Source organism: Triticum urartu, chromosome 2 (genome assembly GCF_003073215.2).
Source record: "Triticum urartu cultivar G1812 chromosome 2, Tu2.1, whole genome shotgun sequence".
In the NCBI taxonomy this organism is placed as follows: Eukaryota; Viridiplantae; Streptophyta; class Magnoliopsida; order Poales; family Poaceae; genus Triticum; species Triticum urartu.
This window is the reverse complement of record NC_053023.1, coordinates 740,898,568-740,925,568: the sequence shown is the minus strand read 5'-3', so window position 1 is coordinate 740,925,568 and position 27,001 is coordinate 740,898,568. Positions and strand designations below refer to the sequence as shown.

The 27,001-nt window shown below is 43.9% G+C and overlaps 1 protein-coding gene across 1 annotated transcript; it reads left to right on the top strand.

Annotated features, from left to right (window-relative positions):
* Positions 1–16,940: 16,940 nt before the first annotated feature.
* Positions 16,941–24,358, top strand: LOC125540383 (disease resistance protein RGA5-like). Its single transcript, XM_048703993.1, has 5 exons — positions 16,941–17,341; positions 18,041–18,979; positions 19,171–20,812; positions 21,624–21,678; positions 24,106–24,358. The coding sequence occupies exons 2-5, from the start codon at positions 18,114–18,116 to the stop codon at positions 24,126–24,128; spliced, it is 2,586 nt and encodes an 861-aa protein (XP_048559950.1). The 5' UTR covers positions 16,941–17,341; positions 18,041–18,113; the 3' UTR covers positions 24,129–24,358.
* The last annotated feature ends 2,643 nt before the right edge of the window (positions 24,359–27,001 follow it).

Below are 27,001 nucleotides of genomic sequence, written 5' to 3'. Positions count from 1 at the left end.
CACTCCAAATCAGAGCCGCCTGAGCCCTTCTTCCTTATGTCCGGCGACGCCCCAGCATGTGTCCTCCGGTGACTGATGTCTACTACAGAACCTTCTTTTTGTAGACGTTGGGCCTGCAAGTGCACAGGTTGGTAGAGCAGTAGCAAATTTTCCTCAAGTGGATGACCTAAGGTTTATCAATCCGTAGGAGGCGTAGGATGAAAATGGTCTCTCTCAAACAACCCTGCAACCAAATAACAAAGAGTCTCTTGTGTCCCCAACACACCCAATACAATGGTAAATTGTATAGGTGCACTAGTTCGGCGAAGAGATGGTGATACAAGTGCAATATGGATGGTAGATATAGGTTTTTGTAATCTGAAAATATAAAAATAGCAATGTAACTAATAATAAAAGTGAGCGTAAACGGTATTGCAATGATAGGAAACAAGGCCTAGGGTTCATACTTCCACTAGTGCAAGTTCTCTCAACAATAATAACATAGTTGAATTACATAACTATCCCTCAACATGCAACAAAGAGCCACTTCAAAGTCACTAATAGCGGAGAACAAACGAAGAGATTATGGTAGGGTACGAAACCACCTCAAAGTTATTCTTTCCAATCAACCCGTTGGGCTATTCCTATAAGTGTCACAAACAGCCCTAGAGTTCATACTAGAATAACACCTTAAGATACAAATCAACCAAAATCCTAATGTCACCTAGATACTCCAATGTCACCCCAAGTATCCGTGGGTATGATTATACGATATGCATCACACAATCTCAGATTCATCTATTCAACCAACACATAGAACTTTAAAGAGTGCCCCAAAGTTTTTACCGGAGAATCACGACGAAAACGTGTGGCAACCCCTATGCATAGGTTCATGGGCGGAACCCGCAAGTTAATCACCAAAACATACATCAAGTGAGTCACGTGATATCCCATTGTCACCAAAGATACGCACGGCAAGACATACATCAAGTGTCCTCAAATCTTTAAAGACTCAATCCGATAAGATAACTTCAAAGGGAAAACTCAATCCATTACCAGAGAGTAGAGGGGGAGAAGAAACATAAGATCCAACTATAATAGCAAAGCTCGCGATACATCAAGATCGTGCCAAATCAAGAACACGAGAGAGAGAGAGAGAGATCAAACACATAGCTACTGGTACATACCCTCATCCCCGAGGGTGAACTACTCCCTCCTCGTCATGGAGAGCGCCGGGATGATGAAGATGGCCACCAGCGAGGGTTCCTCCCTCCGACAGGGTGCCGGAACAGGGTCCCGATTGGTTTTTGGTGGCTACAGAGGCTTGCGGCGGCGGAACTCCAGATCTATTCTCTGTTCTGGAAATTTTAGGATACGTAGGTATATATGGATGCAGGAAGTACGTCGGTGGAGCTTCGGGGGCCCCACGAGGCAGGGGGCGCGCCCTACGGGGTGGGCGCACCCCCCACCCTCGTGGGAACCTCCCTTCTCTCCTGACTTGGGGTCCAAGTCCATCCGATAGCTTTCCTTCTAAAAATAACTTCTCCAGTTGATTTCGTTCCGTTTCGACTTCTTTTGATATTCCTTTTCTTCGAAACACTGAAATAGGCAAAAAACAGCAAATCTAGGCTGGGCCTCCGGTTAATAGGTTAGTCCCAAAAGTAATATAAAAGTGGAAGATAAAGCCTAATATTGACCAAAACAGTAGATAATATAGCATGGAGCAATCAAAAATTATAGATACGTTGGAGACGTATCAGTGACCACATCTCCTGACTGCCCGATCTTGTCTTAACCACCCAGATCAGCTGTTGTTTTTATCTGAACTGATATGCACTATTTAGTGGCCATCCATCGGTTAGCCGCAACAGCAAACACGCCTCAGCCTATCATAGTGTGCCACATGTTAGTGTAAGTGCATCTAGTGCCCCTTAGTGGTTTCGGTGTATTGAATACTTATAGGTTAAGGGACTAATGTGTTTGTGAGTGTACACAGGCTCTATAAGTCGATGAGGAGTTTGATATTTACGATGAAAGTTGACCCTAAAAATGAATGTATGCATTTGAAGACTTTGGTTTTCTTGAATACTTTGAAACTCAGGAAATTGGTGTGACCTTGAAGACTTGGATATTAATGCAAGGACTATGAAGCGTGAAGACTTTTGTTTTTGTAGTTTCATTTTCTCTATCTTGAGTCATAGGAAACACCGTACTGCTAAGGGGGGTCGAGGTAAAACTAAGGAAACACTTTCCAAGTGATGCTCATCTCAAAGCCCACACCTACCCAATCCTTTCGAGTGAAGCCATTGGAAATATCATACAGTTCAGTCAATTTCTTCAGTGGCAGAGACGAAGATCTTCTGGTCTCTAAGGAATTTGTTCTGACTGAGGAGTTAGGAATTCGCCAGTGCAGATTGCCTACCAAGTGCGGAACATGATAGCCCTAAGGAATTTGAGAGATCAAATTTCCGACCGTTGTTGTGCTTCGCGCTAGCTGTCCAAAATATTCTACCCACCTAACGGTCATATCATTGAAGGGCATTTATGTCTTATCATGTCGGGCTGCTCCCTAGTCTTTAAATAGCCGCCCCCTACAACCACTAGTTGGTTTGCTGCTCTGAGAGAAACTAACACTTGTCATTGAGAGCATCCCATCCTCTGAGGACTTTGAGCATCACTGAAGAGATCGTTCCTGTGTGGAACCGACACTTGTTACCATTGAGGATTGTGCATCCCCCAGACGGTTAGGCGTCATGGTCTAGAGCGTCCAAGAGGAAATGTGGATTGCCAAGTGAGTGAGTCTGTGAAGGTTTGGAAGTCACCTGAGGACTCACCACAAGTGTGTTGGGTAACGTAGTAATTTCAAAAAAATTCCTACGCACACGCAAGATCATGGTGATGCATAGCAACGAGAGGGGATAGTGTTGTCTACGTACCCTCGTAGACCGAAAGCGGAAGCGTTATATCAACGCGGTTGATGTAGTCGTACGTCTTCACGATCCGACCGATCCAAGCACCGAAACTACGGCACCTCCGAGTTCTAGCACACATTCAGCTCGATGACGATCCCCGGACTCCGATCCAGCAAAGTGTCGGGGAAGAGTTCCGTCAGCATGATGGCGTGGTGACGATCTTGATGGTCTACCGTCGCAGGGCTTCGCCTAAGCACCGCTACAATATTATCGAGGAGTATGGTGGAGGGGGGCACCGCACACGGCTAAGAGAACGATCACGAAGATCAACTTGTGTGTCTATGGGATGCCCCCTGCCCCCGTATATAAAGGAGTGGAGGAGGGGAGGGCCGGCCCTCTCTATGGCGCGCCCTAGGGGAGTCCTACTCTCACCGGGAGTAGGATTCCCCCTTTCCTAGTCCAACTAGGAGTCCTTCCAAGTAGTAGGAGTAGGAGACAAGGAAGGGGAAGAGGGAAGAGAAGGAAGGAGGGGGCGCCGCCCCTCCCACTAGTCCAATTCGGACTAGTCAATGGGGGGGGGGGCTGCCTCTCCCTCTCCCCTAAAGCCCAATAAGGCCCATATACTTCTTCCCTCGTATTCCCGTAACTCCCCAGTAGTCCGAAAAATACCCGAATCACTCGGAACCTTTCCGATATCCGAATATAGTCGTCTAATATATCGATCTTTACGTCTCGACCATTTTGAGACTCCTCGTCATGTCCCTGATCTCATCCGGGACTCCGAACGCCTTCGGTACATCAAAACTCATAAACTCATAATATAACTGTCATCGAAATCTTAAGCGTGCGGACCCTACGGGTTCGAGAACAATGTAGACATGACCGAGACACGTCTCCGGTCAATAACCAATAGCGGAACCTGGATGCTCATATTGGCTCCCACATATTCTACGAAGATCTTTATCGATCAGACCGCATAACAACATACGTTGTTCCCTTTGTCATCGGTATGTTACTTGCCCGAGATTCGGTCGTCGGTATCTCAATACCTAGTTCAATCTCGTTATCGGCAAGTCTCTTTACTCGTTCTGTAATACATCATCTGGCAACTAACTCATTAGTTGCAATGCTTGCAAGGCTTATGTGATGTGCATTACTGAGAGGGTCCAGAGATACCTCTCCGACAATCGGAGTGACAAATCCTAATCTCGAAATACGCCAACCCAACATGTACCTTTGGAGACACCTGTAGAGCTCCTTTATAATCACCCAGTTACGTTGTGACGTTTGGTAGCACACAAAGTGTTCCTCCGGTAAACGGGAGTTGCATAATCTCATAGTCATAGGAACATGTATAAGTCATGAAGAAAGCAATAGCAACATACTAAACGATCTAGTGCTAAGCTAACGGAATGGGTCAAGTCAATCACATCATTCTCCTAATGATGTGATCCCGTTAATCAAATAACAACTCTTTGTCTATGGTTAGGAAACATAACCATCTTTGATTAATGAGCTAGTCAAGTAGAGGCATACTAGTGACACTCTGTTTGTCTATGTATTCACACATGTATTATGTTTCTGGTTAATACAATTCTAGCATTGATAATAAACATTTATCATGAAATAAGGAAATAAATAATAACTTTATTATTGCCTCTAGGGCATATTTCCTTCAGTCTTCCACTTGCACTAGAGTCAATAATCTAGTTCACATTGCCATGTGATTTAACACCAATAGTTCACATCATTATGTGACCAACACTCAAAGGGTTTACTAGAGTCAATAATCTAGTTCACATTGCTATGTGATTAACACCCAAAGAGTACTAAGGTGTGATCATGTTTTGCCTGTGAGAGAAGTTTAGTCAACGGGTCTGCCATATTCAGATCTGTATGTATTTTGCAAATTTCTATGTCAACAATGCTCTGCACGGAGCTACTATAGCTAATTGCTCCCATTTTCAATATGTATCTAGATCGAGACTTAGATTCATCCAGATCGGTGTCAAAAATTTGTATCGACGTAACCCTTTATGATGAACCTTTTTGTTACGTCCATAATCGAGAAACATATCCTTATTTCACTAAGGATAATTTTGACCGCTGTCCAGTGATCTACTTCCTAGATCACTATTGTACTCCCTCGCTTAACACAGTGTAGGGTATACAATAGATCTGGTACACAGCATGGCATACTTTATAGAATCTATGGCTGAGGCATAGGGAATGACTTTCATTCTCTTTCTATCTTCTGCCGTGGTCGGGCTTTGAGTCTTACTCAATTTCACACCTTGTAACACAGGAAAGAACTTTTTCTTTGACTGTTCCATTTTGAACTACTTCAAAAACTTGTCAAGGTACGTACTCATTGAAAAAACTTATCAAGCGTCTTGATCTATCTCTATATATCTTGATGCTCAATATGTAAGCAACTTCACCGAGGTCTTTCACTGAAAAACTCTTATTCAAGTATCCTTTTATGCTATCCCAAAATTCTATATCATTTTCGATTAGCAATATGTCATCCACATATAATATCAGAAATGCTACAGAGCTCCCACTCACTTTTTTGTAAATACAGGCTTCTCCAAAAGTCTGTACAAACCCAAATGCTTTGATCACACTATCAAAGCGTTTATTCCAACTCTGAGAGGCTTACACCAGTCCATAAATGGATCGCTGGAGTTTGCACACTTTGTTAGCTCCTTTTGGATCAACAAAACCTTCGGGCTGCATCATATACAACTCTTCTTCTAGAAATCCATTCAGGAATGCAGTTTTGACATCCATCTGCCAAATTTCATAATCATAAAATGCGGCAATTGCTAACATGATTCGGACAGACTTAAGCATCGCTACGGGTGAGAAGGTCTCATCGTAGTCAATCCCTTGAACTTGTCGAAAACTTTTTGCGACAAGTCAAGCTTTGTAGACAGTAACATCACTGTCAGTGTCAGTCTTATTCTTGAAGATCCATTTATTCTCAATTGCTTGCCAATCATTGGGCAAGTCAACCAAAGTCCATACTTTGTTCTCATCCATGGATCCCATCTCAGATTTCATGGCCTCAAGCCATTTCGCGGAATCTGGGCTCATCATCGCTTCTTCATAGTTCGTAGGTTCATTATGATCTAGTAGTATGACTTCCAGAACAGGATTACCGTACCACTCTGGTGCGGATCTTACTCTGGTTGATCTACGAGGTTGAGTAGTAACTTGTTCTGAAGTTTCATGATCATCATCATTAGCTTCCTCACTAATTGGTGTAGGTGTCACAGAAACCGGTTTCTGTGATGTACTACTTTCCAATAAGGGAGCAGGTACAGTTACCTCATCAAGTTCTACTTTCCTCCCACTCACTTCTTTCGAGAGAAACTCCTTCTATAGAAAGGATCCATTCTTAGCAACGAATGTCTTGCCTTCGGATCTGTGATAGAAGGTGTACCCAACTGTCTTCTTTGGGTATCCTATGAAGACACATTTCCCCGATTTGGGTTTGAGCTTATTAGGATGAAACTTTTTCTTATAAGCATTGCAACCCCAAACTTTAAGAAACGACAACTTTGGTTTCTTGCCAAACCACAGTTCATACAGTGTCGTCTCAATGGATTTAGATGGTGCCCTTTTTTCGTGAATGCAGCTGTCTCTAATGCATAACCCCAAAACTGTAGTGGTAAATTGGTAAGAAACATCATAGATTGCACTATATCCAATAAAGTACGGTTATGACGTTCGAGCACACCATTATGTTGTGGTGTTCCAGGTGGCATGAATTTGTGAAACTATTCCACATAGTTTTAATTGAAGACCAAACCCGTAACTCAAATATTTGTCTCCGCGATCAGATCGTAGAAACCTTTTCTTGTTACAATGATTTTCCACTTCACTCTGAAATTCTTTGAACTTTTCAAATGTTTCAGACTTATGTTTCATCAAGCAGATATACCCATATCTGCTCAAATCATATGTGAAGGTCAGAAAATAACGATACCCGCCGCGAGCTTCAACACTCATCGGATCGCATACATCAGTATGTATTATTTCCAATAAGTTAGTTGCTCGCTCCATTGTTCCGGAGAACGGAGTCTTTAGTCATCTTTCCCATAAGGCATGGTTCGCAAGCACCAAGTGATTCATAATCAAGTGATTCCAAAAGCCCATCAGCATGGAGTTTCTTCATGTGCTTTACACCAATATGACATAAACGGCAGTGCCACAAATAAGTTGCACTATCATTATTAACTTTGCATCTTTTGGTTTCAATATTATGAATATGTGTATCACTACGATCGAGATCCAATGAACTTGTTTCATTGGGTGTATGACCATGGAAGGTTTTATTCATGTAAATAGAACAACAATTATTCTCCGACTTTAATATATAACCGTATTGCAATAAACATGATCAAATCATATTCATGCTCAACGCAAAAACCAAACAACACTTATTTAGGTTCAACACTAATCCCAAAAGTATAGGGGAGTGCGCGATGATGATCATATCAATCTTGGAACTACTTCCAACACACATTGTCACTTCACCCTTAACTAGTCTCTATTTATTCTGCAACTCCCGTTTCGAGTTACTAATCTTAGCAACTGAACTAGTATCAAATACTGAGGGGTTGCTATAAACACTAGTAAAGTACACATCAATAACATGTATATCAAATATACTTATGTTCACTTTTCCATCCTTCTTATCCGCCAATCACTTGGGGTAGTTCCGCTTCCAGTGACCAGTCCCTTTGCAGTAGAGGCACTTAGTCTCAGGCTTAGGACCAAACTTGGGCTTCTTCACTTGAGCAGCAACTTGCTTGCTGTTCTTCTTGAAGTTCCCCTTTTTTTTCCTTTGCCCTTTTCTTGAAACTAGTGGTTTTGTCTACCATCAACACTTGATGTTTTTCTCGATTTCTACCTTCGTCAATTTCAACATTACGAAGAGCTTGGGAATTGTTTCTGTTATCCCTTGCATATCATAGTTCATCACGAAGTTCTACTAACTTGGTGACGGTGACTAGAGAATTCTGTCAATCACTATTTTATCTGGAAGATTAACTCCCACTTGATTCAAGCGATTGTAGTACCCAGACAGTCTGAGCACATGCTCACTAGTTGAGCGATTCTCCTCCATCTTTTAGCTATAGAACTTGTTGGAGACTTCATATCTCTCAACTCGGGTATTTGCTTGATATATTAACTTCAACTCCTGGAACATCTCATATGGTCCATGACGTTCAAAACGTCTTTGAAGTCCCGATTCTAAGCCGTTAAGCATGGTGCACTAAACCATCAAGTAGTCATCATATTGAGCTAGCCAAACGTTCATAATGTCTGCATCTGCTCCTGCAATAGGTCTGTCACCTAGCGGTGCATCAAGGACATAATTCTTCTGTGCAGCAATGAGGATAAACCTCAGATCACGGATCCAATCCGCATCTTTGCTACTAACATTTTTCAACTTAGTTTTCTCTAGGAACATATATAAAACATAGGGAAGCAACAACACGAGCTATTGATCTACAACATAGATATGCTAATATTACCAGGACTAAGTTCATGATAAATTGAAGTTCAATTAATCATATTACTAAAGGACTCCCACTTAGATAGACATCCCTCTAATCCTCTAAGTGATCACATGATCCATATCAACTAAACCATGTCCGATCATCACATGAGATGGAGTAGTTTCAATGGTGAACATCACTATGTTGATCATATCTACTATATGATTCACGCTTGACCTTTCGGTCTCCGTGTTCCGAGGCCATATCTGTATATGCTAGGCTCGTCAAGTTTAACCTGAGTATTCCGCGTGTTCAACTGTTTTGCACCCGTTGTATTTGAACGTAGAGCCTATCACACCCGATCATCACGTGGTGTCTCTGCACGAAGAACTTTCGCAACGGTGCATACTCAGGGAGAACACTTCTTGATAATTAGTGAGAGATCATCTTAAAATGCTACCGTCAATCAAAGCAAGATAAGATGCATAAAAGATAAACATCACATGAAATCAATATAAGTGATATGATATGGCCATCATCATCTTGTGCTTGTGATCTCCATCTTCGAAGCACCGTCATGATCACCATCGTCATCGGCGCGACACCTTGATCTCCATCGTAGCATCGTTGTCGTCTCGCCAATCTTATGCTTCTATGACTATCGCTACCGCTTCGTGATAAAGTAAAGCATTACAGGGCGATTGCATTGCATACAATAAAGCGACAACCATATGGCTCCTGCCAGTTGCCGATAACTCGGTTACAAAACATGATCATCTCATACAATAAAATTAAGCATCATGTCTTGACCATATCACATCACAACATTGTTGGGGAACGTAGTAATTTCAAAAAAATTCCTACGCACACGCAAGATCATGGTGATGCATAGCAACGAGGGGGAGAGTCTGATCTACGTATCCTTGTAGATCACAACGGAAGCGTTGACACAACGTAGAGGAAGTAGTCGTACGTCTTCTTCCCGATCCGACCGATCCAAGCACCGTTACTCCGGCACCTCCGAGTTCTTAGCACACGTTCAGCTCGATGACGATCCCCGGGCTCCGATCCAGCAAAGCTTCGGGGAGGAGTTCCGTCAGCACGACGGCGTGGTGACGATCTTGATGTACTACCGACGTAGGGCTTCGCCTAAGCACTACAACGATATGATCGAGGTGGAATTTGGTGGCAGGGGGCACCGCACACGGCTAAGGAACGATCTCAATGATCAACTTGTGTGTCTAGAGGTGCCCCCTGCCCCCGTATATAAAGGATCCAAGGGGGAGGGGCTGGACGGCCAAGGGGGGAGGCGCAGGAGAGTCCTACTCCCACTGGGAGTAGGATTCCCCCTCCAGTCCTAGTCCAACTAGGATTCCTCGGAGGGGAAAAGAGGAGGAGGTGGCCGGCCACCCTTTCCTAGTCCTAATAGGACTAGGGGAAGGGGGAGGCGTGCAGCCCATCTAGGGCAGCCCCTTCTCTTTTCCACTAAGGCCCATTATGGCCCATCTAGCTCCCGGGGGGTTCCGGTAACCCTCCCGGTATTCCGGTAAAATCCCGATTTCACCCGGAACACTTCCGATGTCCAATCATAGGCTTCCAATATATCAATCTTTACGTCTCGACCATTTCGAGACTCCTCATCATGTCCGTGATCACATCCGGGACTCTGAACAACCTTCGGTACATCGAAATGCATAAACTCATAATAACTATCATCGTAACGTTAAGCGTGCGGACCCTACGGTTCGAGAACAATGTAGACATGACCGAGACACGTCTCCGGTCAATAACCAATAGCGGGACCTGGATGCCCATATTGGCTCCTACATATTCTACGAAGATCTTTATCGGTCAGACCGCATAACAACATACGTTGTTCCCTTTGTCATCGGTATGTTACTTGCCCGAGATTCGATCGTCGGTATCCAATACCTAGTTCAATCTCGTTACTGGCAAGTCTCTTTACTCGTTCCGTAATACATCATCTCACAACTAACATCTTAGTTATAATGCTTGCAAGGCTTATGTGATGTGTATTACCGAGAGGGCCCAGAGATACCTCTCCGACAATCGGAGTGACAAAACCTAATCTCGAAATACGCCAACCCAACATCTACCTTTGGAGACACCTGTAGTACTCCTTTATAATCACCCAGTTACGTTGTGACGTTTGGTAGTACCCAAAGTGTTCCTCCGGCAAACGGGAGTTGCATAATCTCATAGTCATAGGAACATGTATAAGTCATGAAGAAAGCAATAGCAACATACTAAACAATCGGGTGCTAAGCTAATGGAATGGGTCATGTCAATCAGATCATTCAACTAATGATGTGATCCCGTTAATCAAATAACAACTCTTTGTCCATGGTTAGGAAACATAACCATCTTTGATTAACGAGCCAGTCAAGTAGAGGCATACTAGTGACACTCTGTTTGTCTATGTATTCACACATGTATTATGTTTCCGGTTAATACAATTCTAGCATGAATAATAAACATTTATCATGATATAAGGAAATAAATAATAACTTTATTATTGCCTCTAGGGCATATTTCCTTCAAACATGCCCTGCAAAAACAAGTTAGACGTCCTCTACTTTGTTTGTTGCAAGTTTTACATGGCTGCTACGGGTTTAAGCAAGAACCAATCTTACCTACGCATCAAAACCACAACGATAGTTTGTCAAGTTGGTGCTGTTTTAACCTTCGCAAGGACCGGGCGTAGCCACACTCGGTTCAACTAAAGTTGGAGAAACTGACACCCACCAGCCACCTGTGTGCAAAGCACGTCGGTAGAACCGGTCTCGCGTAAGCATACACGTAATGTCGGTCCGGGCCGCTTCATCCAACAATACCGCCGAACCAAAGTATGACATGCTGGTAAGCAGTATGACTTATATCGCCCACAACTCACTTGTGTTCTACTCGTGCATATAACATCAACACATAAAACATAGGCTCTGATACCACTGTTGGGTAACGTAGTAATTTCAAAAAATTTCTTACGCACACGCAAGATCATGGTGATGCATAGCAACGAGAGGGGAGAGTGTTGTCTATGTACCCTCGTAGACCGAAAGCGGAAGCGTTATATGAACGCGGTTGATGTAGTCGTACGTCTTCATGATCCGACCGATCCAAGCACCGAAACTACGGCACCTCCGAGTTCTAGCACACGTTTAGCTCGATGACGATCCCCGGACTCCGATCCAGCAAAGTGTCGGGGAAGAGTTCCGTCAGCACGACGACGTGGTGATGATCTTGATGTTCTACCATCGCAGGGCTTCGCTAAGCACCGCTACAATATTATCGAGGAGTATGGTGGAGGGGGGCACCACACACGGCTAAGAAAACGATCAAGAAGATTAACTTGTGTGTCTATGGGGTGCCCCCTGCCCCCGTGTATAAAGGTGTGGAGGAGGGGACGGCCGACCCTCTCTATGGCGCGCCCTAGGGTAGTCCTACTCCCACCGGGAGTAGGATTTCCCCTTTCCTAGTCCAACTAGGAGTCCTTCCAAGTAGTAGGAATATGAGACAAGGAAGGGGAAGAGGGAAGAGAAGGAAGGAGGGGGCGCCGCCCCTCCCCCTAGTCCAATTCGGACTAGTCAATAGGGGGGGGGGGCAGCCTGCCTCTCCCTCTCCCCTAAAGCCCAATAAGGCCCATATACTTCTTCCCCCGTATTCCCGTAACTCCCCGGTACTTCGAAAAATACCCGAATCACTCGGAACCTTTCCGATATCCGAATATAGTCGTCCAATATATCGATCTTTACGTCTCGACCATTTCGAGACTCCTCGTCATGTCCCCGATCTCATTCGGGACTCCGAACTCCTTCGGTACATCAAAACTCATAAACTCATAATATAACTGTCATCGAAACCTTAAGCGTGCGGACCCTACGGGTTCGAGAACAATGTAGACATGACCGAGACACGTCTCCGGTCAATAACCAATAGCGGAACCTGGATGCTCATATTGGCTCCCACATATTCTACGAAGATTTTTATCGGTCAGACCGCATAACAACATACGTTGTTCCCTTTGTCATCGGTATGTTACTTGCCCGAGATTCGGTCGTCGGTATCTCAATACCTAGTTCAATCTCGTTACCGGCAAGTCTCTTTACTCGTTCCGTAATACATCATCTGGCAACTAACTCATTAGTTGCAATGCTTGCAAGGCTTATGTGATGTGCATTACCGAGAGGGCCCAGAGATACCTCTCCGACAACCGGAGTGACAAATCCTAATCTCGAAATACGCCAACCCAACATGTACCTTTGGAGACACCTGTAGAGCTCCTTTATAATCACCCAGTTACGTTGTGACGTTTGGTAGCACACAAAGTGTTCCTCCGTTAAACGGGAGTTGCATAATCTCATAGTCATAGGAACATGTATAAGTCATGAAGAAAGCAATAACAACATACTAAACGATCTAGTGCTAAGCTAACGGAATGGGTCAAGTCAATCACATCATTCTCCTAATGATGTGATCCCGTTAATCAAATAACAACTCTTTGTCTATGGTTAGGAAACATAACCATCTTTGATTAACGAGCTAGTCAAGTAGAGGCATACTAGTGACGCTCTGTTTGTCTATGTATTCACACATGTATTATGTTTCCAGTTAATACAATTCTAGCATGAATAATAAACATTTATCATGAAATAAGGAAATAAATAATAACTTTATTATTGCCTCTAGGGCATATTTCCTTCAGAGTGATCGGGCGAGGTCTGTGTGACTTTAGCTGAAGGAGAATACGGTGAGGATTGTGTGTCCGGGACTATGTGTCATCAGGTTTAAATACCTAGCTGCTCCAACCAGATATACAACTGTCACAACAGTTGAAACTGGTCTACCAAATCATCGTCTTCACCAAGCTACTGGTTCTATCTCCTCAAGCCTTTCATTTCTTCATTCATGTGTTGATGAACATGATTGTTACTATTTGAAGACTTTGATTGAAGACTTTCTCAATTAACGCAATCATATTTCTTCAGTCACTTTGTCTCCAGCATGCTTATCCTGTTTTCACACTTCCTGTGCTCTGTTTATGTTTAATTTCATCATGATGACCATGCTACTGCTCTGTTATGCTTGTACCTGAGTACTCATTCCGTTGCTACTGTTTTGTTGCTTAGGAAATTCCCCACTTAGAATTTCCTAAGTGATGAATTTGTAAAAATCGCCTATTCACCCCTCTCTAGTCGATATAACGCACTTTCAATTAGTATCAGATCAAGGTACTCCCTTGTTCTGTGTGATTTTGGTTTAACCACTTGAAGTTTTAGTTATGTCGACCGCATGTATGAAGAAAGTATCGTGCCCCATCTTTGACGGTCACGAGTATCCTAAGTGGAAGGCCATGATGAGGAAGCGCCTCATTGCGATGAATAGCGAGTTGTGGACCGTCACTGAGATTGGTCTTATCGATCTATGCAAGATGGCAAATGCTGATGATATTCGCAAGTACACTCGGCTGGACACTATGGCGAAGGATATCATATGCTCCTGCCTATCGAGAAGTCAGTTCAGGCTCATTATGCATCTGTGTAATGCAAAGCTTATCTAGGACCGAATCTCTGATGTCTATGAAGGTCATCGAACTCGTCAGGATCCCTGGTTTGATGCTTTCAAGGAATCACTCAAAACGATGACTTTCGAACCTGAATCATCATCTTCAGCACCATGCCTCATGGCAAAAGGTGCAAAGGTACCTGAACATTCCTCATCTTAATCTAGTGATGATGAGTCTGATGATGATTTCAAACCTAGCTATTCCAAGCTTGCTACTATTGCCACTAAACAACAAAAGGCCTTGGAAAAGGTTCAAAATCTGCTAGAAAAAAGTGATGACCTTTTGGATGAGAAAATGGATCGAACTCAAACTCTGATTGATGATCTTCAACGACTTCGGTCTAAGTTTGATAATCATCAGAGTCATCATAACTCTCTCTTAGCCGATCATGAGAAGCTTTCTTATGAATTCCTTCAAAGAAAGCAAGATCTTGAGAAGTTAAGGGTTAGTTATGAAGATCTTCAGAAGGAAAATGATTCATTGCTTGCTCAACAGATAATTTTTGCTCAGGAAGAATTTATTCCACCATGTTTGAAATGCATTGAACGAGAATCTGCTAATTCTTCACCTGAATGTTCAAATGCTCTATTGCTGCAAATTCTTCAACTGCCTCTGTTGTCACAAATTCCTCATCTGAGGATACCACAAGTATAACTGACGATCATGCAGGGTTGAAGGAGTTGTATGTGACAGACATATACAAAAGCCTCAAAGGGCATCAGACTCTTTGTGATATGCTCAAAAAGCAGATCTTGAACAGGAACCTAGGAAAGAGGGTATTGCCTTTGAGAGGAAACTCAATGGTGATGGGACCTACTGGAAACCTGAGCGGTATCCCAAAACCTCATGGGTTGCTGCTAAAGGACCTACCATAGATCCATCCACTTTATCTGGCTTTACTTGTGAATCTTCATATTTTTCTGATGAGTCATTTGACTCCAACTACAAACTGTTTAAAAATCAGAATGGTGAAGTATTTGCTAGATATGTTGGAACTAACAGCAGGAACGGTCCCCCTATGAAGAAAATCTGGGTTCCCAAAAGATGCCTTGAAAGTCTTCAGGTAAATGTCCTCATGACACCACCTATGAAGAATAGGAATCCTAGACCAAATTCTTTATATGTATCAAAATCTTCATATGGATCCAAATCCTCATACGGACGAAATTCCACATATGGATCAAATTCTTGATGTCCTTGTTTAGTTGAACCATATGTTGCATGTTTGATCTTATTTTTGGACCATTTGCTATGCCTAATTTGAATCATTTACCGCATTTGTTATGTTTCAATTTGAATTTGAATTTTGAAACAAACTTCATAAATTATGTTTAATTATGTCTATCCAAAATAATATTATTTGAAATATTATATTTATAAAATAGCCATTTGTATGTTAGTTAAAAGAGAAATAAAAAAAGGTTTTAGGGGAAGACATAAAGAGGACGTGTTGAAGCACCACACTTGGAAAACTCGTGTAAATTACATGGACACTCTTCTAATCTGTATAACTGGTATTGGAGGGGACTTTTTCAAGGATCTGCTAGAGAAATCCTTAATCATTGGTCATTTTGATCTGCAAAGACGTGTAGTTTTCACAAATTTATAAGGATGGCTGAGATTCCTATCACTTGGCTACTCACTGTTCGCATGTGCAACCCTGCTAGTTATAAAAAGAAAATAAAAACAATTTATTTCTTCACAATCCATATTAATTAGTTGTCGCTCATTTAGTACAACTTTATATTACTAAATGAGGGACAATTAATATGGATCGAAGGGAATACCTTTTGGTATTTCACATAAAAATATCTTTAAACAGTTTGGTCATTGAAGTAGTTTCATATAAAAATATCTTTTTTTTTCTGTTTAAGAAGTTGCTCATAGGCTTTATACATTTTCCTTTTCGGGAAAAATATCTGCCATCCTTTAGTTTTGCAGTAATATTCTTTTCTACCTGACGAGAAATGCTTCCTTTTTACAACGTGTCTCCGCCTCAGGTGATGTGCCCTCTCTTCGTTCGACTTTCTTTTAACACAACACAGAAGCATACGCTCATACATACACACATACATGAACACACATTGTTGAAAGGTTTAAAATAAATCCAGAAAAATGCGACCACCAATGCCATGTCAAAGACTTGAACCATAGTTGGTTCTACCACCAAGAATTCAACCATCTGAGATACGCTTAGGGGCTGTTTGGTTATATGCACAAAAGTGCTACATTTTACCATATAATATTGTCAAACTTGCCTAAGGTTAGTTCTTCAAAATGAGAGCCACGAGTTGGCAAGACTAATAAGGGAATCTTGCCATATTTTTTGAGTGTATGTGATGTAAAGCTCTAGCGTGACTTGCCTAAAATATGGCTCGAATGAAACACACATATAAATTAATCAAACTTACCTAATCTTAAATATTGACAATCTTTAACAAAATTAGTCTTAAACCAAATAACCCCATAGTTCGCCTCTTCGTTTGACTTAGGCGCTTCTTCTCTCATTGGATTATTATAAGTAGTGTCCGCGGTTCCAAAATTTGGTGCGTGGAAAAGGGTGGAGACAGACTTTAAGCTCGACTTATTTATTTCGAATTGTACGAAACACAGCGGATACACGGACGCTTACAGACACGACACGCATGTAAACACGGTCGCTTTGATCCATCAGGCTAATTAAATACACAAGGAGGGCTATAAAAAATTGCTGTTACATCACCGTCACCAGCTGCCCCATGTGTCAACATTGCTGCTGGTCGTGTCCTTTTTCACATCCCAACACATGCATGCAACGCAATTAAGTGAGTGCACGCTCCGATCGAGGAGAATAGTGTTGCCTTGTCCCTCACTCCACTCCACTCCACTCCACCGCGCAAAGCTCTGTCTATCTTGAACTCTCGAAGTCTCGGTGGATGGATAGACGGAATCTTTCTTTCCATCGTTGCTGCGAGACTAATAAAAAAAAAGAGAGGAAAGGGCCGCTCTCAACAGAACAGTCTCTCCACCATTCCATGTCGGCCTTCCCCACCCCCCATTAGATTCTCACGAGAGCGGTCACCTCACTCGCTAGCTGCTTCACTCTGCGCGCGAGATCCGGCGTCCGCCTCAGCCTCCGCGACGCCGTCCACCTCCTTCTCCGTCGAGGCCTTCGCCGGCGGCAGGTTAGCGCCCCTCCTCTGGCTCGATACGACTGCGATATGAGCGGTCGGTCCTGGAGACGAAGCTAAGAGTGTCCGTCCTGCAGATCTGCTGCTCTAGTATGTACTCCCTTCATCCCATAATATAAAACGTTTTTGCAAGCTAAGTTAGCTTGCAAAAACTCCTATATTATGGGACGGAGTAGCAGATAGGTAATCGCCTTCTTCTTCCTTTTCCCCTTGAGCTAATTTTCGTCCCGATCTGCTGCTGCTCTTTAAGCAATCGTGTTTAGGTAGGATGCTGTTACGTTCCATCCTGCTACACAGGATTGATCAGTCATGTTACTACGCAAAGCAACATTTCTTGGAATCATTGCTTTCCCACGATTCATTTTTTTTTTTTTCAGATTTGCTGTATATCTGCTCTGTAACTAATTAAGACCGGGGTGCAGGTTTTTCCAAAAAATTCACCATCGGTTCACTCGAAAGTGGATCCTTTGACGTGGAGGGAAGTCACCTAAATTACAGTTCCCTAACTTCCCTCCTTCACATCCATATGATTAAGGCTAAAATGACTTAAATTAATTTGCAAATTGTAAATCTACTTTATACATTTACAAAATTTACATACAAACAAAATTATGACGCAGTACCTGCCACAGTGGATAAATACGGTGTTCACTATAGTATCCGTGACTTTCCTTCACTGTTTTACACTAACTTGCACTGTAGCTTAGGTGACTTGCCTTCTTCATATTAGAGGATCCACTTCCCGGTTCACTCTCTTTTGTTTGGTCCCGAGGACGTTTAATTTGTCCTGGATTTCTTACAAAAGTTTCGGCTTATTAGCCGTCATCCTGACTATTTTTTTCTGAAAGGACCTGACTAATTTATTATGCTGCCATTCTTTAGGCTGCTCTACTTCACCAAGTAGATCACCAACGCCAACTTCCACAAACACGAGAGGTAACGTGTGCGGACAAGCATGGCCGCGGTTGTGACCGGAGCGATGGGCACCCTCTTGCCCAAGCTCGCCAACCTGATCACAAAGGAGTACAACCTCCACAAGGGCGTCAAAGGCGAGATCATGTTCCTCAAAGTCGAGTTGGAGCATATGCAGGCGGCTCTGGTTGATATCTCGGAGGCGCCAATTGACCAGCCACCAAACAACCAGATCAAGCTTTGGGCCAATCATGTGAGGGACCTATCATACGACCTCGAAGATAACATTGACAAGTTCATGTTGCACATCGAAACCCATGGACAGCCAGAGAAGTCGCACAGCTTCAGGGATTTCATTGATAAGTGCCTCAGCCTGCTGACCAAGGGCAAGATTCGGCACAAGATCGGCATCGATATCAAAGACATCAAGAGACGTATCAAGGAGATCAGTGAGCGGCGTAAAAGGTACCAGATTGACAGTAAGGCTGCTGCCAAGCCACCTGGTCCAACTGTTGACACCCTTCGCCTGTCAACCTTGTATAAAAAGGCGACGGAGCTCGTTGGCATCGAGGAGAAGAGCCTTGAGGTAGTCGAGATGTTGACAGAGGGAGATGAGGTTTCCAAGAAACAGCTCAAGGTGGTCTCTATTGTTGGATTTGGTGGATTAGGCAAGACAACCCTTGCCAATGCAGTGTATGAGAAGCTCATAGTGCAAGTCAACATTCAAAAACAAAAACTGCAATTTGATTGTGCGGCTTTTATTTCAGTGTCTCTTAATCCTAACATGAAGCTGATTTTCAAGAGCTTGCTCCATCAACTTGACAAGCACACATATCAGAACATTAATGAGGCATCATGGGTCGAAGAACGGCTCATCCGTGAGATAAGAACATTCCTTGAAAACAAGAGGTATATATGTGAATATGTGTTCCGCAATAATTCATACATGCACGTCACAAGGAAATTGCGGTAGTGCAGAACTCTCAAGTTTGTTTTTTTGCTTTGCCAGTCTACGTAAACTTTATTACGTAGCTCAATTATGCTCAATGTATGAGAACTTAAATAGGCTTATAATAAATGTTTTTTGGTGTTAATTGAAGGTACTTGATTGTTATTGACGACATATGGGATAAATCCGTCTGGGAAAACATCAAGTATGCCTTGATTGACAATGAATATGAAAGCAGAGTAATCACAACAACTCGCATCCTTGATGTTGCCCAGCAAGCTGGTGGTGTTTATCGGCTGGATCCTCTTTCTGATGAGGACTCAAGAAAATTGTTTTATCAAAGAATATATGGTAGGGAGAACAAGTCACCACCTGATCAATTGGTTGAAGTATCTGAGAGCATTCTAAGAAGATGTGGAGGGGTTCCACTAGCTATCCTTACGATAGGTAGCTTGTTGTCTAGTAAAAAGGGAAGAGCACATACACATGAGTATTGGTCCAAGGTGTACAAATCTATCAGTTCCGGGCTAGATAATAGTCATGATGATGTGAAGAACATGAGAAGGATATTATCTGTCAGTTACTTTGGCCTACCTCCACACCTAAAGACTTGTTTACTGCATCTTAGTTTGTATCCACAGGATTATGAGATTGAAACAGGACAATTGATATGGAAATGGGTGGGTGAAGGTTTTGTGGGAAAAAAACAGGGGAAGAGCTTGTATGAGGTAGGAAAGGATTACTTGGACGAGCTCATCAATAAAAGCTTGGTACAGGCTGTACATTTTCAGAATGGTAATGAGGTGTGCTCTTGTCGTATACATGATATGGTGCATGACCTCATCACTTCTTTATCAAATGAGGAGGGTTTCCTAACAACAATAGGTAGTCAACAGCCTGAGTATCTACCAAGTAAAGTCCGCCGACTGTTCGTGCAAACCAGCACTGAAGAGGTTGTTAATCAGTTGCCAACATTGAGCTTGTCCCATGTGAGGTCACTTACCTTGTCTAGGCCAGCTTTCAGTTTGTTGCCAGCACTTTCAGGTTTTCCAGTCTTACGTGTACTAGATTTCAGTAATTGTGAGCAAGTGGATGATAATCATTGGAAGGATATCTGCAATTTGTTTCACTTGAGATATTTGAGTTTAAAGGGTACATCTATCACTAAGATCCCAAAAGAGATTGGGAATCTAAAATTTGTGCAAGTGCTGGACATAAGGTCCACGAAAATAGAAGAACTGCCGTCAACCTTTATTCAACTAACACACCTCTTGTTACTCCTGATGGTTGATAGCCTTGGTTGTGCAGTGCCGAGGTGGATGTGCTCCATGTCTTCCCTCTTCTCCCTAAGTATCACACTAAAAGCACTAGGAGAGGAGGACCTTGAAATCCTTGGGAGCATACAAACTCTCAGTGAATTGTGCATACAAGTGGAGAAGCCTACACAAGGAAGAGCCAAAAGGTTAGTTGTTGGCAGTGGTTATCCATTTCCGTGTCTAAGAAGGTTTTCTTTCAAGAGTGACTCCATGGAGTTGGGGTTTGCACTTGGAGCCATGCAAAGTCTCCAGTTCCTGGCGTTAGTTTTTCCTCATGTGCATGGCACACTGCTTCAATTTGGTGATTTTGTAATGGGTTTAGAGAATCTCTCTTCGCTTGAGTATATGGAGATGGATGTTTATTCTAGAAGAGAGACCTCTGTGCTGTTTAATGTGATGACTGCAGTTTGGAAAGAGATTTCTATGAACCGTAACAAGCCCACACTGATGTGGAATCCATCCAAACTTACTGTTGCGGTAACTGCCAATTCACACTTCCAAGAAACATATAGTATCACCTTATATGCAATTAGTAAAAGTATTTGCTTGTTTGTCATCTTTTGAACTTTGGACAATTTGATATTAGTGCATCACTTATTTATGCATTTGAAACAGTAGTCATCCATTAGTGTTGTAGTTTAGTTTGGAACTATAATCTTTTTGTGAGCCATCCTAATATTATAAAGTGAACTCCATTGGGATCAATTTGCTACCAGATTGAATTCAGACCACCCTTCTTAAACCTCTGATGTGGGGAACACACGCACGACGTGATTCTAACTGGATGATAGCGTGCACGTTGTTGCAATAATTGATTGTGATCTAATTTAACGATTGTTGTATGGGATATAAAACTAAAACTCAAATACATGTGATTAATTTATTTGATTATTTATTATTGAGTATTACTTGTAACATATTTTTTGAATATAAGTAGCATACATAGAATGAGAAATCTTTTTTCCATGCATGGTTGTATGTTCAGGTGCCATGTTTGCATGTTTTGAAAAATAGATTAGCGGCGACCACGTAGTTTTAGTTAGATAATATTAGCTAATATGAGTTCTTTTTAAAGGTATCATACGCGAGCGAGGGCGCGCGCACACATACACACTTGCTTTTCTGCTGATTCACTAAAACCTGGACATTTGATTTTTCTGTTGAAATCTTTTCTGCTGATCGCATTAAACCCTATAGGCACTTATCTCGGGATTATATATGTTTGCACCAAAATGTCCCCTCTTTATAAAGCGAATTATGATGTTTCTTTACTGTTATTTAATGACAGGAAGAAATTTGTGTTGCCCTGTACGTGCAGAAAGCTGCCTTGATCTTCATAGATGGTACAACTCAACATCCTCCCAAAACATTACATTTGAGAATTTCAAAAGAGACTGCTTCCTCGGAAGTACCTTTCTACACCCAGGAGCAAATGCTCCTGGTGTGAACAGTATTATCAAAAAACTTTAAAAAATTCTGAAATTTTTTAGGGACATAATTTCGCAAATGTTTGTCGTGCATGCAAAATTTCATCATGAAATCACATTGATGCAAGTCGTGCCGAAAAAAAACAAAATCAAAGCTCCAAAGTGCTTTTGTAAGTAACATTTTTTGAGCAACGATTTTTTTTTTACCACGCCTTCCACCAATGTGATTTTGTCATGAAATTCTGCATGCACAAGTAACATTTGTGAAAGTATGCCACAAAAAAAATTTCAGAATTTTTTGAAATATTTTTGATTTTTTTATACTACTGTTCACACCAGGAGCATTTGAGGATGCTCTCGGGAGTGTTCCGGGGGGAAACTCTAGCCGCCGGCTCCTCGTCTCCCTCCCTCCCTCCGGCCCCTTCCCTCCTCGCCGTCGCCATCGCCGAGCGAAGCCCACCTGGCTGCGTTGGCGGCGGGGCCTCTTTTTACTCCTTCACTCATTTCCACTGCTTGGCGTGGGACAGCTAAGCATGTGGAGGTATTGGGCTCGTGCGGGGCCCAATGGTGACACGGCAGATAGCCGGGGCGGCGGCGTGGTCCTCTAGTGACGGTTTGTCCGCGTCCTGGGCACACGCGTGCGGTGCGGCGGCTGCATGTGAATCCAATCCAGATCGACTGGAGGGTGCTCACTGGGATCCAACCAGATCCGCCCAGATATGGCTCCTAGTCCCCCCGCTTTGTATTAAAAACCATCCATCGGTACATCCAACGATAGGTGCTGGGGCCGCGGCACAAACAAGCCCAAAGAAAAACAAAGAAAAAAGAAAGAGAAATAAATGCCAACCACGGTAGATCAACGAAACGAAGATGACTGGCGACCGCTGCACCCTCCGGAGAAGTACCACCACAATCCCAGCACTCTGAAGCGCCGCGTACCAAGAAACACCTTCAAGAAGGAGGCGACGACGCCGCCGCTGTTGCCTAGTCCTAGGGTTTCCCCCTGTAGGTGGGGGCAGTGGAGGGAGGAGTGTACCCGACGCCCTTCAGGAAGGTCCGGCGGCACCCACAAGCGTCGCCGCATCAGGGCCGGATGAGCCGCCAGAGATTTCTCCCAACCCAAACCCCCACCACCACCCCCGACGAATCATCGTGCACCGCCCATCACGCCGCCCACCAACATGTGCCACCACGGTCACCGAATCAACTTCGCCATCTCCCAGAGGTCACCGACATGAGACCTTGAGTACGGGAGAAGAGATAGTGGCCTCGGGGGCATCCGCAACATCGCCGACGTGAGGGGACAACCACCACCACCACCGCAGAGCCGACCGGACGCACAGACAAGGGCCTTACCAGGCGTCGAGGCCTGGCCGGACCCAAAAGAGTCCGGACAGCCCCTGCCGTCACGCTGCAGCTCGCCGACCGACGAAGCCGCCACCGCCCACAGACCACCGCCTCTTCGCCACCAACCGGGGATCATCGTCGCTGCGCACCAAGTCGCTGGCCCGCCCTAGCCCAGATGGAACCGGGAAGGGCCTAGATCTGGGCCGCGAAGGTGCCGCAGGCCACCAGCACCGCCACGCCGCCCCGCGGCCAACGGCCGCGCCGCCGCATCAAGGACCACGAAGCTCGCCGGACTCCCGCCGCCGAGCCACGCCGCAGCCGGCCGAGCTGCACCGCCGCCATCGGGAGGCCCCCGCGCCCCCCATGAGCGAGCAGGGAAGGGATGGCCCGCCGGCGCCGGCAACGCGCGGGCAAGGCCCGGCGGACCCAGCCGGCGGCGGTGGGGAGGGAGACGGACGGGGAGGGGGCGGAGGAGAAGAGCAGCAGGGGCGGTGGAGCGCGCGAGGCCGGCGGCCGGCGGGCGGGGGCGGAACCCTAGTCGCGGGAGGAGAGGGCCTAGGCTTCACCGTTTCATTTCAAGCTAAGAAGATATTTTTGATTCAAACTAAGAAGTTGCTTTTCAATTCAAGTAAGAGATATTTTTGAAAACCCACTAAACTTTTCTAGACTTTCATACTCTGCCAATAGATGTCATTAAACTGGATAACTAATGACCGGATATCATTGGTTAGCTTGGGCGCTAGCCATGTGGAAATAATAACACAGGTGTTACCCACATTTCTTTATGAACATGTAATCTCACTCACCGGGAGAAGATAAGAATAACATGCATGATATGTAAACGAATCGTAGTGATGATGTAATAACAACACCCTTAATTACGATATACCTGCAGTTCTGGATTAAAAGGTTAAAGCAAAAAACAAATATTCCACTAAATTTACAACATTCATTTGTTTAAGGGTGCTACCCAATGTGTTATTTTTGTGATTGTAGGTGCTAAAAAGCTTGGGGTCTGATCGGGAGCCCCCCATAGGATGTCCAAGCTTAATAAGGCCTTTCGTCGCGATCTGGCTACCACAAGGAAATGAAGCCACCAGCTGCGAGATCACCTCATGGCTCAGTCGAAGAGTCGACAAGGAAATTGATCTCTCTCTGGTTTTTTTTCTTTTGCGGGGGTTTTCTCTCTGGTTATTAATGTCTGCACGATACACCCTAGACAATTATATATTTCGTTGTGTTCATGCATTGCTGGATAATAGTATGCTATTTTGCTATACGAATAATTGTATCAACATTTGTTACCAATTATTTGACTATATTTATCTATACGATTAATATTTAAAAGTGCTCTGTAATTAGTAGGTAAACATATCGGGGCACATGTGTTTAGGCTAGTATCGGTTGAGGAACTTATTTGTGCAGTTGCTCCTGCTGGTGGGGAATCAGTCAACATGACTTGGATCCTCTGGTTAAGTGGTCATGCAGTTGGATTTTGTTGCTCGAGAAATCAGACGAGTTTAGAGCTGTATATGGTGCATACATATTATTACGGGAGACCGAGTTTTGGTGCCTCCTTATTTCCAGGTCTTTTGCTTTAGAGTGGTCGTCACTCAGTGATTGCAGCAAGGTAAATTTGCTTGAGGTGCCTTGTGGTTTTCAGCGGGTGATCTACCTGAAGTGTTTCTTTTAGGTTATTATACTCTGCGCTTCGGTGGTTTCAACACCAAATTACCTTGAAACTTCTGTATAGCTGCTATATTTTAAAAAGCGTGAGCACTCCAATGCTAAGACTGGACTTTGACAACAGATACATTAAAACAGACCAACCAGCAGGATTCCCGCATACTTTAGGTCATCGTTAGGTGTAAACCTAAACCTAATATAGATCAGGAAGCCAGATCCAGATCTCTTCGGTCCGATCGCACATGCTGTGCAGGACTTCTCTAGGTAATCAGTAATCACTCTTCTTCCCTTTGAGAAAAACTCTCAAGATAAACTAAGTTGGTTGCTCTTGCATATGCTCTTGTTTTTTGACGGTGTGCATATGCTCTTGTTGCATGACTGTACCTTGTTAACTTGTAACCTGCTGCTGCTGCTTAATAATGTTCGATCTGGATGCTGTTAAGTTCCATCATGTTACACAGAAAATATGTCGGTGTTGTTAGTTTTTCATGTGACGAATGTCTTGAAATCATTGCTTTCTCAAAGGATTCAGTTACCACCTATTTCTTTTCCTTCAGATTGCTCTATCTTTGCTCTGAATCTAAGACCGGGCTTCAGGTTCCCTTTTTTTTTTTCATATGTGCACTCACTCTCCACCTCTCTCTCCTCAGGCAAGATCTGGCGGACAGGTCTGAACCCCCAGCCATGATGCCACCATCTCCTCGGTCTGAACTTTTACCGATGTTTTGACTTATTAGCTCCTGTGATTCTTTGGGTGTAGTGCAAGACAAAGCTTCATCCACGCAGCAGATCGCCACCACCATCTACCTTCTGCTGCTTCCGCGAACAACCAGCAGCAGGCTAGAATAAATCCGAGTCATACTGTCGATCATTCGAGGACCAAGCAATCACACGAGCACGATACCGAAATTTGTTAACGAAGTTCACCGATATGGCTACATTTCCTGAACATGACTACGGGCGCTCCTTCTCGTGACACCGTCACAATACTAGGCCACACGGACGCCAGCACACGTCGCCTGCTCCCCCTTGCGCGTCTGTGCTATTATGTTGGCATAGGTTACAACGTGTGTCTATCCCCGCTATATAAGAGAGGCTTATGATACAAGTGTCCTACTTGAACACGACTCCATATCCTGTCTAAACACAATACTACTCAGAGTCGAACTGTAACCTACTTTGTACACAATATTCGACACAACACTAACAAACCGCACCTTGGCAAATATATCTCCACCACCTTGAATTCGTCAATGCGTCAAACTTCCCTGTATATTGGACTTGAGCTTATCCTATGAGCACCGCTGCTACTCCAAGAATCCATGTGACTCCACCTGCAACCTGTAGTCCCTCCTTTTCTTGACCACAGTCAACACTCGAGCAAAATTAAGTTTCTTGTCACTCTAATTTGTGCTCCCAACTTCCAGAGTATCCGTCCAACGCCATCACACACTGATCACTGACCTGCGTGAAAGTGAACAACTTACATATTGGGTGTCACACATAAGAGTTACCTGAACTCAGCATCACCGCTCCTTTCTTGACCGCCTGTCTGAAACTTGAAAGAATTTCACCATTGCTTGTAGTCACCCTGAGTCAAATTCACAATTGTCTCACCACATGTATGACCACCAGACCCTGGTCCGTCTCCATGTCCCATGCATACCGCACGCCTCGCCGCTATTACCGTGTCGAGTCTCCACTGTCCCGGTCGAGTCTCAAGGGTCGCGAACCCACACCACTCAAACCCACTGCAGAGTACCATCAATCATCACCGGCCGATGACGAGTTTCACGCTTCCATCACACCACTGGGCTCCAGTCCGAACTACGTGTCACTCGCTTTTCCCGCTGAATAGGTTTCGACTCTCTGTGCACTTACGCCGTAACCCCTCAATCAGCACCGAGTGAAGTCCTTCAGACTCCAGCTCCACCTTCAACATGACTCCATGGTAGATGATCAGTCCACCCTCATGCCCCATCGACTTCAAGCTCTATGTGTACATCACCTTGAATCAACCCCGTGACATAGTCTTGTCGAAGCCACACAAGCACTCAGGCTTGTGCCACGTGTTTCCACGCCCAGAAGTCGGTCACCATCAGCATCACGCTCCTACGTCGTCGTTGCCCATCCCACCACCGTCTTCTGTACTAACCGATGTACGTCGATCCCGTCAGACTGCCCAGTCCGATCCAGCCGAACTCGT